The sequence below is a fragment of the Lepisosteus platostomus genome, chromosome 8 (genome assembly GCF_059453375.1).
Source record: "Lepisosteus platostomus isolate fLepPlt1 chromosome 8, fLepPlt1.hap1, whole genome shotgun sequence".
Taxonomy (NCBI): Eukaryota; Metazoa; Chordata; class Actinopteri; order Semionotiformes; family Lepisosteidae; genus Lepisosteus; species Lepisosteus platostomus.
In genome coordinates, this window is record NC_142618.1 from 39,366,436 (window position 1) to 39,381,212 (window position 14,777).

Consider the following 14,777-nt stretch of genomic DNA (forward strand, 5'->3'; position numbering starts at 1 on the left):
GTCTGTTCTTCACAAAGTGACTGAGGATCGCTGGTGGCAGACATGATTCAACCGTGGAGAAGGAAGCACTCAGAATGCAGGGTCCTGATTCAGACCGTAGTACCTATTGGGCCTCTAGCTCCCCACAGGCACGCTTCCCTTGTATGGTCGCTAAGGCTACCAGCTGATAACAGGCCACATTATAGACACACAACCCTCCTCCCTGCAGTGCGTCTCTCTCACCTCTCTGACTGAAAAAAAATTCTCCTGTTGAAATCCTACTATGAAAGAAAATATAAAATCGTATCATGATAATTTAATCTAATCATTGCTTATCGCTAATGGAATGAAGTGTTAGGGAACACAATTCCATATTTAGAAAATAAAGAATTTTGAACATTCCCATTACAACCTAAATGCAGTTTTCGTATCGGTCTGAATATTTCATAAACAAAGTCAAATTCTGAGTGCCAACATGGACATAAATAAGCAAGCTCTGGACGCTTTCTAGCTACAGAGAAAAAATGGCTAGTCACGAGTTGTGCAAAATTGTTGAAGAAGACTTCAACTGGATTGACGATTTTCAACCTCCCATGGGTATGTATAATTTCACTTTTTTAACAGAGTCTCTCTTTTGGCGAGGAAGCGTGATGCATCACCACATCACCTCCACCCCCAGTGTTGAATGGTCAAGAAAAATGGTGTCCCTTTCTCCCTGGGCCTTTATGGCCTGAAAAGGGACCTACCTACTGTACCTACCGACTGTCACGTGATTAACTGTATGCTCTACAGTGTGGACTTAAACACCACTGTGAATGGCGCTGGGAACAAAAGGATGCATTCCGCACTCAGTAAGGATAATGGTAAGTTTCAGAATCATTTGTAAGTATGGCTTTTTTTTGTGGAGGTGGTGTTTAAAATGTGGTCTGCTTTGTGTTTTATAATATATATATATATCTCGGAAGGATCTGATGCTAACCAGCTAACTCTCACTTTCAATATTCAAAATCAGTGCAGAACCAAGGCTGTAGTTCATAGGGGCGCGACAGAACACAACTCTCCCACAAACAGTTCAAATGCTTCAAAGAGTAAAGATCATGGTGTCCGCGATGAGGAGGCCCAAGAAATTCAGGCTTTGGTCGTCAAACAGAAATCTCACAAATCAGAAAAATCTTGGATATTGAAACGTGGTAGGAATGTGTTACGATCCCTGCCTCTCGGCAACGAAAGAGGCAGAAGAAGGCGTAGCCTTAGTTCATTAGTCCACCTATCAGTGTACGCTTTCACCACCACACCTCCGTCTCATCTGGTATTTAAGCATTAGTCTTTCCCTGCCTCCTCGCTCAGTATTGGTTTTCCTTTCGAGCTACTTCGAGCTACTATATTTTCCTTATAGCCAGCAGCCATATCACCCTGCAACTCACAACTGGCAACCCACTGAAGCTAAGCAGGTGTGAGCCTGGTCAGTACCTGGATGGGAGACCTCCTGGGAAAAACTAAGGTTGCTGCTGGAAGAGGTGTTAGTGGGGCCAGCAGGGGGCGCTCACCCGTGGTCCATGTGGGTCCTAATGCCCCAGTATAGTGATGGGGACACTATACTGTAAACAGGCGCCGTCCTTCGGATGAGACGTAAAACCGAGGTCCTGACTCTCTGTGGTCATTAAAAATCCCAGGGCTCTTCTCGAAAAGAGTAGGGGTGTAACCCCGGTGTCCTGGCCAAATTTCCAATTGGCCCTTACTAATCATGGCCTCCTAATAATCCCCCTCTATGAATTGGCTACATTACTCTGCTCTCCTCCCCACTGATAGCTGATGTGTGGTGAGCGTTCTGGCGCACTATGGCTGCCGTCGCATCATCCAGGTGGATGCTGCACATTGGTGGTGGTGGAGGGGAGTCCCCATTACCTGTAAAGCGCTTTGAGTGGAGTGTCCAGAAAAGCGCTATATAAGTGTAAGCAATTATTATTATTATTATTACTTAGTTGCGCTACGCCTTCTACCTCTTCGTACTGTTCTGGTTCCGACTTTGGTTTCTCCCCTTTTACTATGTCTTTTGGATTACGGCTCGGCTTCGGTTGCTTTCTCCTGTTTGGATCACTGGCTTCCCCTGGACTCTCGGCTCTCTCCTTCGGCTACGGTATTTGGATCACGACTTGTCTCTATTGGCTCCCGCAAGTGGGTTCACTACTTGGTTTCAGTTTCACTGGCCGAATCCTTAACAGAATACTAAACCATTTAACATGGACCCAGCGGAGCAAGAGGAATTTCGCTCGGTTTTGGATCATCACTGGCAAGCTTTACTCTAGTTACAGGCTTCCATCCAACAGATTTCAGTGCACCTGTCGGCAATGCCGCCTACCAGTAATAGTGAAAGTAACGCTGGAGCTGCCGCTTCGGCTCCGCCCCCGCCAGCTTCTTCACCTGCTCCTCGACCTCTTCCACTTACACCCCCTGACAGGTTTGACAGCAACCCTACAAAATGTCAGGGCTTCTTGGCACAGTGTGCGCTGGTTTTCAGGCTCCATCCGGTAATTTTTTTTCTCCTCAAGACAAGATTGCCTTCGTAGTTTCTCTGTTAACTGGCCGTGCTCTGGAATGGGCTACTGCCTAACTAGATCGCGGGGCTCCTGAGGTACAGGACTATGATCTCTTTTTAGAGAAATTTAAGGGGGTTTTTTGTCGTTCCTCAGCTGGACAAGACTCCGCCTACCGCCTCTTATCTATCCGCCAGGGCCGCAGGTCTGCACAGGATTATGCCATAGACTTTCAAGTAGCAGCAGCAGAGACTCACTGGGATGATGAGGTCCTAATTTTTCTTTTTCTGCAAGGATTATGTGAAGAAATAAAGGATCACCTGGTAACTATGCCACAGTTGGGCAGAACTTTGGAAGAAGTAATTTCCCAGGTATTGGAGTTAGAGTTTAGAATTCGTCAGAGGAATAGAGAAAGATCTCAGACACAGATACTAGAGGTTCCTCGGCCACCACCTACCAACACTCTAGACTCAGAACAACCTATGGAAATTGCCTACGCCAGGTTAACTCCAGAAGAAAGAGAGAGACGCAGACGAGAGGGCCACTGTATGTACTGTGGAAAATTAGGACACTTTAAAGCTGACTGCCCTGCTTTATGTTAGTCTTTGATGCGCCTCCCAACTGCTCAAGATCCTGTGGTGAGTGAGTTAACTCAATCCTCTAAGTTTTCCTCAGGATTTTCTTCGTACTGTTCTGGTTCCGACTTTGGTTTCACCCCTTTTACTACGTCTTTTGGATTACGGCTCGGCTCCGGTTGCTTTCTCCTGTTTGGATCGCTGGCTTCCCCTGGACTCTCGGCTCTCTCCTTCGGCTACGGTGTTTGGATCACGACTTGTCTCTATCGGCTCCCGCAAGTGGGTTCACTACTTGGTTTCAGTTTCACTGGCCGAATCCGTAACAGAATGTGCCTAAACCCACATCGGGGTCACTCAATTTTCCCAGACACGTAACGATACTCTGGTACAAGATTAACCATGCCACCATAACCATGATGCTATAAATGCAGTCCACGGTGCTGTATAGGGAGTTCTAGATGACATTTTGCAGAGTGTAGGATCTTATGATTTTGTACAGCTGTGCCTGTCTTTGGCCAGGGTCAGTAACCTACTGTATTTGCTTAAAGACACCTAGGCCTGCTAAAAGTAGAGGATTTCTTAAATCACATCTCAAACCTCTTACAAAGTCAGGCGAGGTTAGGTGATTTTACACTCCCTTTACTGTGTCTAAACCCCAGGATGCTCAACAGGCGACTGTGCATGAACATGATCAGGTGCGTACCCCCACAATCTTTACGGATCTGCTAATGTGGTTTTATTTCAAATTGACATTACTGAGATTGGCTCTCTTCCACTACCAGCTGTTCAATGTTTGCGTAGTAACCCCTGGGTAAGGTGCACCTCCATGCTTTTTCAGTATCTTCTTTGAAAATGACAAATTGTTCCTCCCTGTTAAATGTGTTAAGCATCTCCACCAGTCCCACTTCCTAGTTCCCCTCCAGGTCGATGGGTTTTGCTAAATGCTCTGTAAAGCATGAACATGTATTCCATGGAAACACCTTTAAAGATGAATTACTAGGCAGTGTCACGTAAAATCCATTGGGATTCATTTTTTAAAACACGCTCTATATATCTTTCACTTTAGAGGCTTTTACTCAACTATTCAATTTATTGTTCCATCCCTGCCACTTTATCAAAAGCTGTTTATTTTTTCCAAAGCCCTTCACAGCCAAAATGTTTTGTATGCAATAGACCCCGTCAGTGTCAGGCTTGACCTTCTGTAGCTTTTCGGTGTAAAAGGAACCTTTAAGAACGTCACCGGTATAATCCTCTAGTTTGTACGAAGGTATCGGAGCAGGGGTCCGCTCTTTCACAATGAAAATTTCTTCTGGGAAGGTTTGTTCACAACCCTTTTCAAACCTGGCTTGAGTTTTGGACACCCTCACGTGATCCCCCTTTTTAAACAGGACCTTTGACGGGGTAATTTTGAAATGCTCACCATAGAGGTTTTCCACATGGCTAGCGAATAAGCGAGGCTGACCGAAACAGGTAAGAGCTTAATCGTTCTGTGGTAAATGTGATTGTAAGAGTAAATGGGATCCTGCAGGATATTTATATACCGAAATGTGTTTTTATGTGTAAAGTACCTCCAAAGTTTTGTTTTAAGAGTTCTGTTGAACCTTTCTACAACGCTAGCCTTTACATCGCTGGAGGTCACAAAGTGCTCTATGTTTTCACGTTTCAGAAAAGTTTGGAAAGGTCTGTTGAGACATTCTTTACCCTCGCCTGTCTGGAGTTTTTTGGGTAAACAACTCTCTCTGAGTATGTTTTGAAAGGCGCTAGTCGCAGCTTCTCCGGATTTTAATGCCAGAGCCCAAGCGTACTTGGACAAGGTGTCTATACAGTTGAAAATGTAACTAATCCCACTGTTAAACTCTGAATACTGGCGCATGTCCACTAAATCGGCCATTGCCAGTCAACGTCTGGGACCAGCGTTCTATTTCTCTTCCATTTCACCCGGGCTGGTTTGTGCAGCTTGTGAGTGTACTGCTCAGACAGCCACTCGCACGCCTCGTGTCGGCTTGGGTTCGCACCCGGGGCCCCTGTGCCCCGCACCAATCCCTGCACACCGCCGTAGCTCCCTGCCACCTAAGGACCGTAATAGAACCGTCTGAACTCAAGCGTCGACATGTCCAGGCACATCACTCCTCCTGCGGCAGCAAACGCGCATGTGCACCTTCCATCTATGGCGTAGCTGGGCAGACTCCCAAATATGGTCTTTGGAATGGGGGCGTGACACCTGTCAAAAGTTTGACGAATGGTGTATCTGCTCACTACTAACCCATACCCTATATTCCACAAGTATTGTTTAATATTGCATAATATATTGTTGAGAGGGTCTCTGTGAAATCTGTTTTTCTGCTGACGCTAAAGTATTTTATAAGGTGGACATACAGAACTGATTTGAACTGGAATGGAAGAATGCTGGACACAAGGGCTACTATGTAATTCTTTACTGTGTTATAGATAGGAATGCGTAATACGAAACTAAGTAACCAATTGTGGTAAAAGAAGTTGTCTTCTTCTTTGGCAAATAGGGAAGAGGAAGATGAGTGTGATCTTGGAATGCTGCCAATCTGATCAGCACAGGGAAGCATGAGAGAAAAATACACCGAGCATCTTCTATGCACATGAAAACTTCTTTTAACTTCTGAGACGGACTCCTAACTGTTTTTTAAGGGAAGCGGAACATTTTCTCCACCAATATAAAATAATTATAAAATCTAATTATTTTATAGCAAATACTCTAGTTTATATGAATTCTAATTCGTTAGAAGGATGAGATAAATAACCATATCAATCTAAGAGGCCAAGATTGCAACAATTTTAATTTCATTTAAACATGAAACTTCACCTTGCTGAAACGAGAATATGTCTGGGTTAACATGGTCTCCCTGTCATTTATAAACCAAACCTTGCCAATTCAAAGTCATTAATAAAGAGGGGTATATTTCCCATGCATTTTATAATGGTCTGTTTCTTAGAGTGCATAACCAAACTGTGAAAAGGGTAGTATTACAAATCATAAAAATACAAATAAATGAATACAAGCAGTTTCCATATTGATAAGAGTACTTTCCATATTGCAGTTATTGGCTCAAGGCAAGTAAAGTTGTTCTGTATGCTGTACATCTGTTCCCTATTTTTCAGAGCATTTCCAACTCATAATTATAACAGCTTCTGTTATGTGAAATGTAGCCTCTTTCAGTTTCCATGAATCAATAGAGAAAAGTCCAAACATGGGTGGCATGGTGGCGCAGTTGCTACCTTGCAGCGCAGGGGCCCTGGCTTCAGTTCCAAAACTGGGTGTTAGCTGCTTGGAGTATGTTCCCCTGTGTTCGTGTGGGTTTCCTCTTGGTGCTCCTGTTCCCTCCAGCAGTCCAAAGACATACTGGAAGATTAACTGGCTTCTGGGTATCATGGCCCTGCTGTGAATGTATGCATGTCTGTGTGTCTCCTGTGATGGACTGGCATTCCATCTGGGATGTACCCCGCCTTGCGCACATTGATTCCTGAGAGGATCTGGCTCCTCTGCAACCCTGAATTGAATGAAGTAGTTAGAAGATGGATTATGATAATATGAAATGTGACATGTTTCATAGTCCAGGTTAATTTTGTATTATTTGTAGTATGGCTCAACATCCAATGTATGATCACAATATGTGGTTTTCCTGCAATCTCTTCATATGAATGTTATACTCGTTAGTATGTCTGTAAAGCTTAGAAAGTCTTAATATAATAGCCCCTATTTGACAGTGTATCAAGGGGCAAAGGTCAGCAGGGAGGGGTCTCTATGCATGTGTTGTGCTACTGAGAGGCCAGAAGAAAAAGCATCAAGCTGAAGGACAGATTGTAGGAAGAACTGGCAGGTGTCGGGTGTCAATAGTGAGGAAGTAAACCAGTTAAAGACAACAGGAATACAGGTATAAGGCTGTTTTTTCATATCAGTATATGAATATTAAGAGATATTAAAAAACATTTGTTAGAGCTTCAATCACAGAGCTATGCTTTCTGTTCAGTGTGGTCTGTGTGTAAATGCACCTTTACCAGGGCTGAAATGCTTCTCATGTGTCAAAGGGATTCTTTCTAGAGACTGAATGTTGAGGTTAGCACCACAAGTTGCAATACTGTACATTTAATTTTCTTTGTTATGCATGTACAAAATAGACATTTTAAGATACTGAAAACAAATGGACAAAATACCTATATTTTATCAGAGGTACTCATTTCATCAGAAGAACTTTCATTTACTTTAAGAGAGTAATAACTTTTAGTTATTCAATTACATGCAAGTGATTGGTCCAACTAAACCAGTAACCAGCTGACTCAGATTGTAAGTGCAGAACTAGAACAGACATGAGCCTTCGAAGACAAGATCTGAACACCCCTGTACTACAATTTTAGAACATTCTTTGTTTTTGTGTCATTTTCACAACTAGTCCAAGCAGGTTCCTGAGAAGCTAAACCTATGAACACGTTTGGACCTATTGGCCATCACTAGAATTCCCCAAACAATGACATACAATGGACAGAGCCCTGACAGGGTTGAGTGGAGAGGAGCTCACCTGGGCTTGCTTCACAACAGTGACCCCTGTGACTTGCTGTGCACCTGTGCTGTTGCAGACACCTGGGAGCTCCAATGTGAAAATACAGTAGCAGGTTGCTCTGAAGCTGCATGTTTTCAAGGATTTGTGACTCAGGCCCATTTGTCTCTGAGCTCTCTGTTTAATTGTGTCCCTGACCTAACCACTGATGCATAACATAACTGCATCTAATGTTCTCCTCAGTAGTAGGAAAATTTACATACCTCATTTACCTCCTCATAGTCTATCTCAGAAAGTTTAACTGATAAATTGTCTTCATTGTGACAGATAATCTGAAGTTGGATCTAATTCTCCCTCACAAGACATTCTTTATCCCTGAACAGACAAGGCTGAGGTGGTATGAATTCTGCTCCAATCACTGGGCAAAACCCATGAAAATGGCTAATGAGGCTTTTGTAGAGAAACCTTCCTAGAATCCCCTTCACATAGGCAGCTGCATCAGCATGTATAGGCTGCAAAGGAACAAGTAAAGGTTTACTGCATGCTGAAAAGTTAAGAAAAGAAACACAACATTTTGGCTGTGGAGCCTTCTTCAGGTGTCAATTGTGAAATGTTGTGCTGTGGCGTAGCAATGAAGAGCAATTAAAGAAAAGCATGTAAAAGAATTTAACAGGAAAAATGATATTGTGTTGTAATGTACTTTCCTTGAACAATCATTATTTTTTAAAAATACAAAACTTTATTGATGACGAGTGTTATTAAATAAACCTAGATGCTTGTCTACCTCCCACTGCCCTCTCAAGATACTGTACAACACTAGGTGGTTGTGGTTTGGGAAGTTTTGAAAGGAAAGGTTCCTGATTTGTGAAAGTTTTAGGATGTCCGTTAAAGTTGGGTCTTGGATTTTTCCAAGTTGTTTCTAGTATAGTACTCATCATTCCCACAAACTCCTGACCACATGGAAGTGGTAACAACAAAATTTGCTGAAGGGTCATGTTTTATGATGGTACAAACTAGTGTTAAATGATTCCAGCTTTACTAGTGTACAGTTACATTGAAACAATTGCTTTTTTCACCCACTACTATGGCATGTTTTTGTCACACCCAGGCTGGAAGTGACTGGCAGTCTGCAGTTGCCACGAAAAACTGCAGCATTCCCAAGAGCACTTGCATACCACTCTAGCTCATGAGAATGAAGTCAGTCCTCCTGTCTGTTCAACCAGCACCTTTCCAATCAGGGAGCCAATCGAATTCCCTATTTAATTCCTGAAAAGCCACTGGAAAGGCGCACTGATATTGAGTGTCCTTGAGGTAGTGAACCGCCTAGTGCAGCTTCACAGAACACATGTCAATGCGATGAAATCCAGAAAAACCTCAAGGTCCTGGATATGGAATCTGGATTGCTAAACTTTCCTGATTTCCAGACTAAAGCACCATTACAATGGTGTCTTTTCCTGCCTGCTTCTGAGAGCTTGAATCCTGTCTTCTACCCTGAACCCTAGCAGCTGGATTTCAGCCTGTCATTTCAGCGCGGCTACCTGCAGTTCACAGCCGAGACATAACAGTTTTGACTTGAGGCAGACCTTAGGCAGATTAGTTTTACCTTCCTAATGCTGTGTTGTTGCAAGGTACACACATCCGTGACATGTGCTTGACTGAGGAACTTACAGTACAGTGCAAAAATATAAAGCATTGGAATGCAGCTTATATAAATCATAAACTGGAAGTGTTGAAAGTTTGTACAGGGGGCAAAGAAAAGAACATTCTTTATGTTCATCTTCATATGGTACTATTAGATATGTCTATGGCGGCATATAGGAGATTACTTGTCACCTGTTCTTTCTCCAATTTCTATAGTGAAGCGCAAGACCAGATACCTTCCATTAGCAGAATGAAGTAGGGGACTGGTTACTATGGTTTACTCTTAATCAGTGTTTCTCTACCTGTAATGCTAGAATCCATGATACCTGTTTGAAAAAACTGAACAAAAGCACATAGCATGTACAGTAGGCCTAATCATTAAAGCACCAAAGAGACACAAACACGTTACAATGTTTCAAGAGATTCAATCACAAAGTATTTAAAAAAATACTATAAAAAAATTATAGATCAAGTTTGAAATTCAAATGTTTAAATTATATCTTTCTACACTAAAGGGAAGTTAGGAATTAATTCTTTATCTAACCAGATATGTTGAGGACAAATTCTCATTCAAAGTGATAACCTAGGGACACACTTACTGTATACAGCGAGGATTTTGCTAAGTACTGTGATTGCAGTACCCTGTTCACAGATAGAGCAACAGCATCACCCCACCAGGAACCTGCAACAGTTCAGTCAGGAGTCCTGAGCCCTAAACACTACTCCACACTACTGCTGAATGACAGATATCAATACAAAAAGTACAAAAAAAGAAGAAGCATTTTATGTGTACTTACATAAAGTATATAGGATAACCTCCTTCAAAATACCAACAGTACTTCTTGGCTTCGATGCACTGCAAAGAAAGAAAGATAATATAGTCATTCTCTGCAATTGGTATCTCTCAAAATTACATTTAGCTTACAGGACTAAGTGTGCAGTTTGGATCTTGCAGAAGGTAGAAGTCTATCTATAAATTAATTTGAACCTTTGGTTTCCACATCTCCTGTAGACCAGTGTCTGCAGAACGACCCTTTAATTGCTGTGAGATAATGACGTTGTAACAAGAGAGCTCCAGTGTTTCACAGAGCTAGTGGGACAAGGGAATGGTGGAAAACAGCTTGCTCCACTGATCTACAGTTTATTTGTCCCACAAACCAACAGGACAACATTTTTGCAACTCCAAAGGTATGATGATGTAAATGTTAAAAATGCATAAATAAAAAACTTCAGGTTCTTCCATTATTTTCCCTATGAGTCTTATAGTCTCATTAAAATAAGTAAAAGCTCCATTTATTTATTTATAATCATATTACAGTGTGACTTTCTATAGCAAATAACTGTACAGTTTCCCTCGCTACTTATTACGCACAATAAGCTGCATTCAAGCTGCAAACCCTTTTGATACGACATGCTTTGGGGAAATTAACTTCCTTTGTTCACAATAGCAGCTGCAGTGTACATACATGCCTCCAATAGGAATTCACAAAGAATGTTGCAGCACTAGCCATGATACTACAAGAAAAATGTTTTTTAAAAATTGAAAAGAACTGAGGACCCAGGAGAGCCGTAGTTTTACCCAAAAAGAAGCAATTACACTACATGACATTCCAGATGTATTTTTTCAATGCCTCCTGCTATTTTGGTTCTACCGTTTTAAAGGCTCTACACCTGCGTGTATTATTTACAGTTCAGCTAAAAATAGAGAATAAGATGGTATACCCAAGTAAGAGATTTAAATAACTTCAATGTGAATCACTAGCATGATGGGACTGTTCTATCCCATGTTAAACATTCTCAAATTAATAGAATGCATACTGTATGTATTCTTATAGAGCACTTACTTATTGCCAGTTATATTGCAAAAAACAAACCATATATAAAAATCACTTACAAAGAGAACACACGTCAATTACAAAGAGAACACCTAAGAAGATGCATTTTTTGTGTGCTTTAAAACAATCTAATGACAATCTCAAGAGTTTCAGAAAGGATTTGGGAGGGAGGTTTGAAAACAGGAAAAGCTAAAAACTAATAATCTAAAGTGCACATTCCTTTATTAAAGAAGGAAGATGAAAAACTGAGAGAGACAACTAAAATAAGAAGTAAACGGATATGGAGTTGTGCAAACTGTGGTGTTCAGGTAGTCATCTACTGCCATTCCCCTTTCATATACATATTTTCCCTTGTTTCCAGATACAAGCAAAGAAAGGAGCAAGACAGGGTCTATGGAACCATATCTGTAACCTTACTGATGTTCTGAACACACAGCAGACAGAGAAGAAACATTCCTTTAGGTTTAAAGCGGGGGTTTTCAGAAAGAACATGAAATGCACAATTTTCACCTAGATTCTTGTAAAAAAAGCAATTTATTTCAATAATGAAGAGTCAAGAAATTAACAACCACAAAGTGTTATAAAAAGGTCAAAAGATTCTAACCAATATTGTTGCTACTTTGTACGACTTTCTGTCACTTGAAAAATTACTTCAAGTGTCTGTTTATATTTTTGTACTCATTTAGTAAGCTTCCTTCCTTTGGGAAGCTTGTTTATTTTTGTTTGTGTTGTAACTTTTTCAAATATCTTAATAACTAGCAGAGCAACCAGTTTTGTATAGCACTCCTAGAGAGCCCAGCTCTTAACTATTTTTTTTCAAATCTCCCCAAATCTAAATCCTTGGGAGTAAAATGTGCAACACGTGACCTTAAAATTGTTCCTCCTCAGAAATGTACAGTTACTTCCATAATATAAAAATGTGTCTGGACACTGATGGCTTTGCAGATGAAGGAGTCATCTACTGTACATCTTTAAAATGTCATGAAACAGTTCAATTACATGCTATCATGTGCCTTGACTGGTGAAGCAGCACCAAACCCTGGATGATTCATGAGACTCTTTAACTTATTCTTTTTGTCTCACTGGAGATACTGGCTAATGTCTAACTGTTTCTATCCAATAAACCACAGTCCTTCATCAAAGGTTTAAAACAGTTTAAGAGAAGCCTGATACAATCATCTATATGGACATTATATCCTAGGTATAGGTAACATGGAAATGAAACGGTAGGTGTTACTTTACCGACAGAATATTAGAACTCTTAGAATTAACAATAGTTTGGTCAAAAATAGTATGGGACACACACAAAGCATATTTTGTGGTGCATTTCGATTTTCAGAAGGCTTTTGAAAAAGTTAAACACATACTGTAAGATTAATCCTCACATTATAGACAGAAGACATCCATGGAAATCTGTGCAATTGGATTGAGAACTGATTAATAAATAGGAAACAAAGTGTACAGGGGTAAATGTTAAAGTTAGGATGATGTAATTAGGAGCACCACAAGTATCTCTTGGATGATGGGATTATGTTCCAGTATGCTCACCACACATTACCTATCAGTGGGAGGAGAACTTAGTAATGAAACCAGTTCATAGATGGGGACTATTAGGAGGCCAAGATTGGTAAAGGCCAGTGGAAATTTGACGAACACCCTACTCTTTTTGAGAAACAAGAATCAAGACCTCTGTTTTATGTCTCATCCGAAGGATGGTGCTTTTTATAATGTCCCCATCAATATACTGGGGCATTGCATACACACAGACTGAAGGGTGAGCGCTCTCTATTGGTCCCACAAACACCTCTTTCAGGAGCAACCTTATCTTCTCTAGGACATCTCCCATCCAGGAACTATCCAGGTTCACTCCTGTTTAGCTTTAGTGGGTTACCAGTTGTGAGCTGCAGGGTGATATAATTGCTAGCTATTTAATGTAGATAAGTGCAGGGTTTTGCATGTTGGTTTAAACTATAAAGACAAAATGGAAAAAGCTGAGCTAGAAGAGGACACTTATGAAAAGACTTGAGTGTTAATGTTGACCCATCATTTACAGTACATCTTCCAGACAATGCAGGGAAGTAACAAAAAGGCAAACAAAATGTTAGGTTATATAGTTAAAGGCACAGAATTCAAATCAAGGGATGTTATGTTAAAATTAAACTAATCACGCCTCATTTAAAATACTGCATACAATTTTAGCAACTAGGTGCATTCTGAGATTTCAAGGAAAGTCATACACTGACAGGCTGAAAAAACTGACCCTCATTAGTTCTGAAGAGAGAAGATTACATGGGTACCTGATACAAATCTTTAAAATTCTCAAAAGCCTTGTCAAAGTCAAGTCAGAGACCTTCAAAATGAACAGTGAAACATTAACCAGAGGACACAAGTGGAAACTACACTGATGGGGATTTAAATGCAAGAAATGATGGATGATTTGGAATAATTAACTACTAAATACTGTAACAAATTTGTAACCATTCTTATGCTCTTAAACTGCTTGCTTAAAAGAAGAAATGCTATTTTTAACTCTACCAGTCAACAGTCTCCAATTTCTCTAATATCTTTGCATTTTATGTTAGACAGCCATTGCCTTTGTCCAGACATTCTGTACCTCTTAGCATATTTGCCTGAGAGTGCTATGGATGTCTCCATCTCTTCTAATGACTCTTTTCAGTATGAGTTCACCTCGCCCTCCAAAACTACAAAATGTAAGGCTATATAGTCAAAGGCACAGTTTATATAGTTATGAGAGTTCTCAAGAAAACTTAAGGGAATGCCAGGTGCTTCTCAAATTTTACATGAACTGCAATTGTTTAATTACATTAACTTCAGAGAACTTCAGAATAAATCAATAGCATTTTAGAATGTACTTGTATCTAATTATGCCACATATTGTATATAAAATATCCTCATATATCTGATTATGTTTTGATAAAACTAATGCCACTAGATGAATACTCATCCATGCAATTCCTGACGTGATTTTCAGGAAATACCGAATATGGTATTGAATATGATTTGTGAAAGCATACTTTTTTTCCACACTGACACAATAACATACACAACAGCCCAAAAATCATTATGCAGGTGTATAGATTTTGTTTTGCCATGGCTTTCAGTATCACTAGGATAATTTGAACATATTTGTTTTTACAAAACTATATCACAACAGCTCAGAGTGAACTAGCACCCAACATGAAGTGTTGTAGTAGCTAATTGTCACATTTACCATTTGAATCTAATTGACTGTCAGATGATCCTCATCACTAACATTACATACTCCACTCTATACATCCATAAACCTGTAAGCCTACATTTGGTACTAAAAAATACAAATCTATTTGGATTAACTGTTGAAAATGGCAAAATTCTCAGTAGATTGTGTGGAATTGTGCTTCAGCATAGAAAAGAAAAAAAACTGGACGAAAGGAGTTAAATAATGAAAAATGTCTATATATAGTATGAGCACTTTTATCATTTAGAAGCATCTCAGTAAGTTGTGGGTACCTGCTATCAGAATGTAAACAGTTACCTCTCTATACTGTTATTTGTTTCTTGACAGCATTTAATATTGTCCTACTATTTAAATATCTCAGTGTCTGTTAAGAATACCATTTCAAAATACTATTTATTGGTACAAAGAGTCAACCGATTCTGCAGAAGTTAACTACACTTAATAGTTTA

General features: G+C 40.3%; 1 protein-coding gene across 1 annotated transcript in view; it reads right to left on the reverse strand.

Annotated features, from left to right (window-relative positions):
- Window positions 1-14,777, reverse strand: part of vopp1b (VOPP1 WW domain binding protein b) — a 99,288-nt gene that overhangs the window by 59,791 nt on the left and 24,720 nt on the right. The window contains exon 2 of the mRNA XM_088643381.1: window positions 10,053-10,111. Coding sequence (XP_088499507.1) covers window positions 10,053-10,111 — 59 coding nt within the window. The remainder of the gene's footprint in view (window positions 1-10,052; window positions 10,112-14,777) is intronic.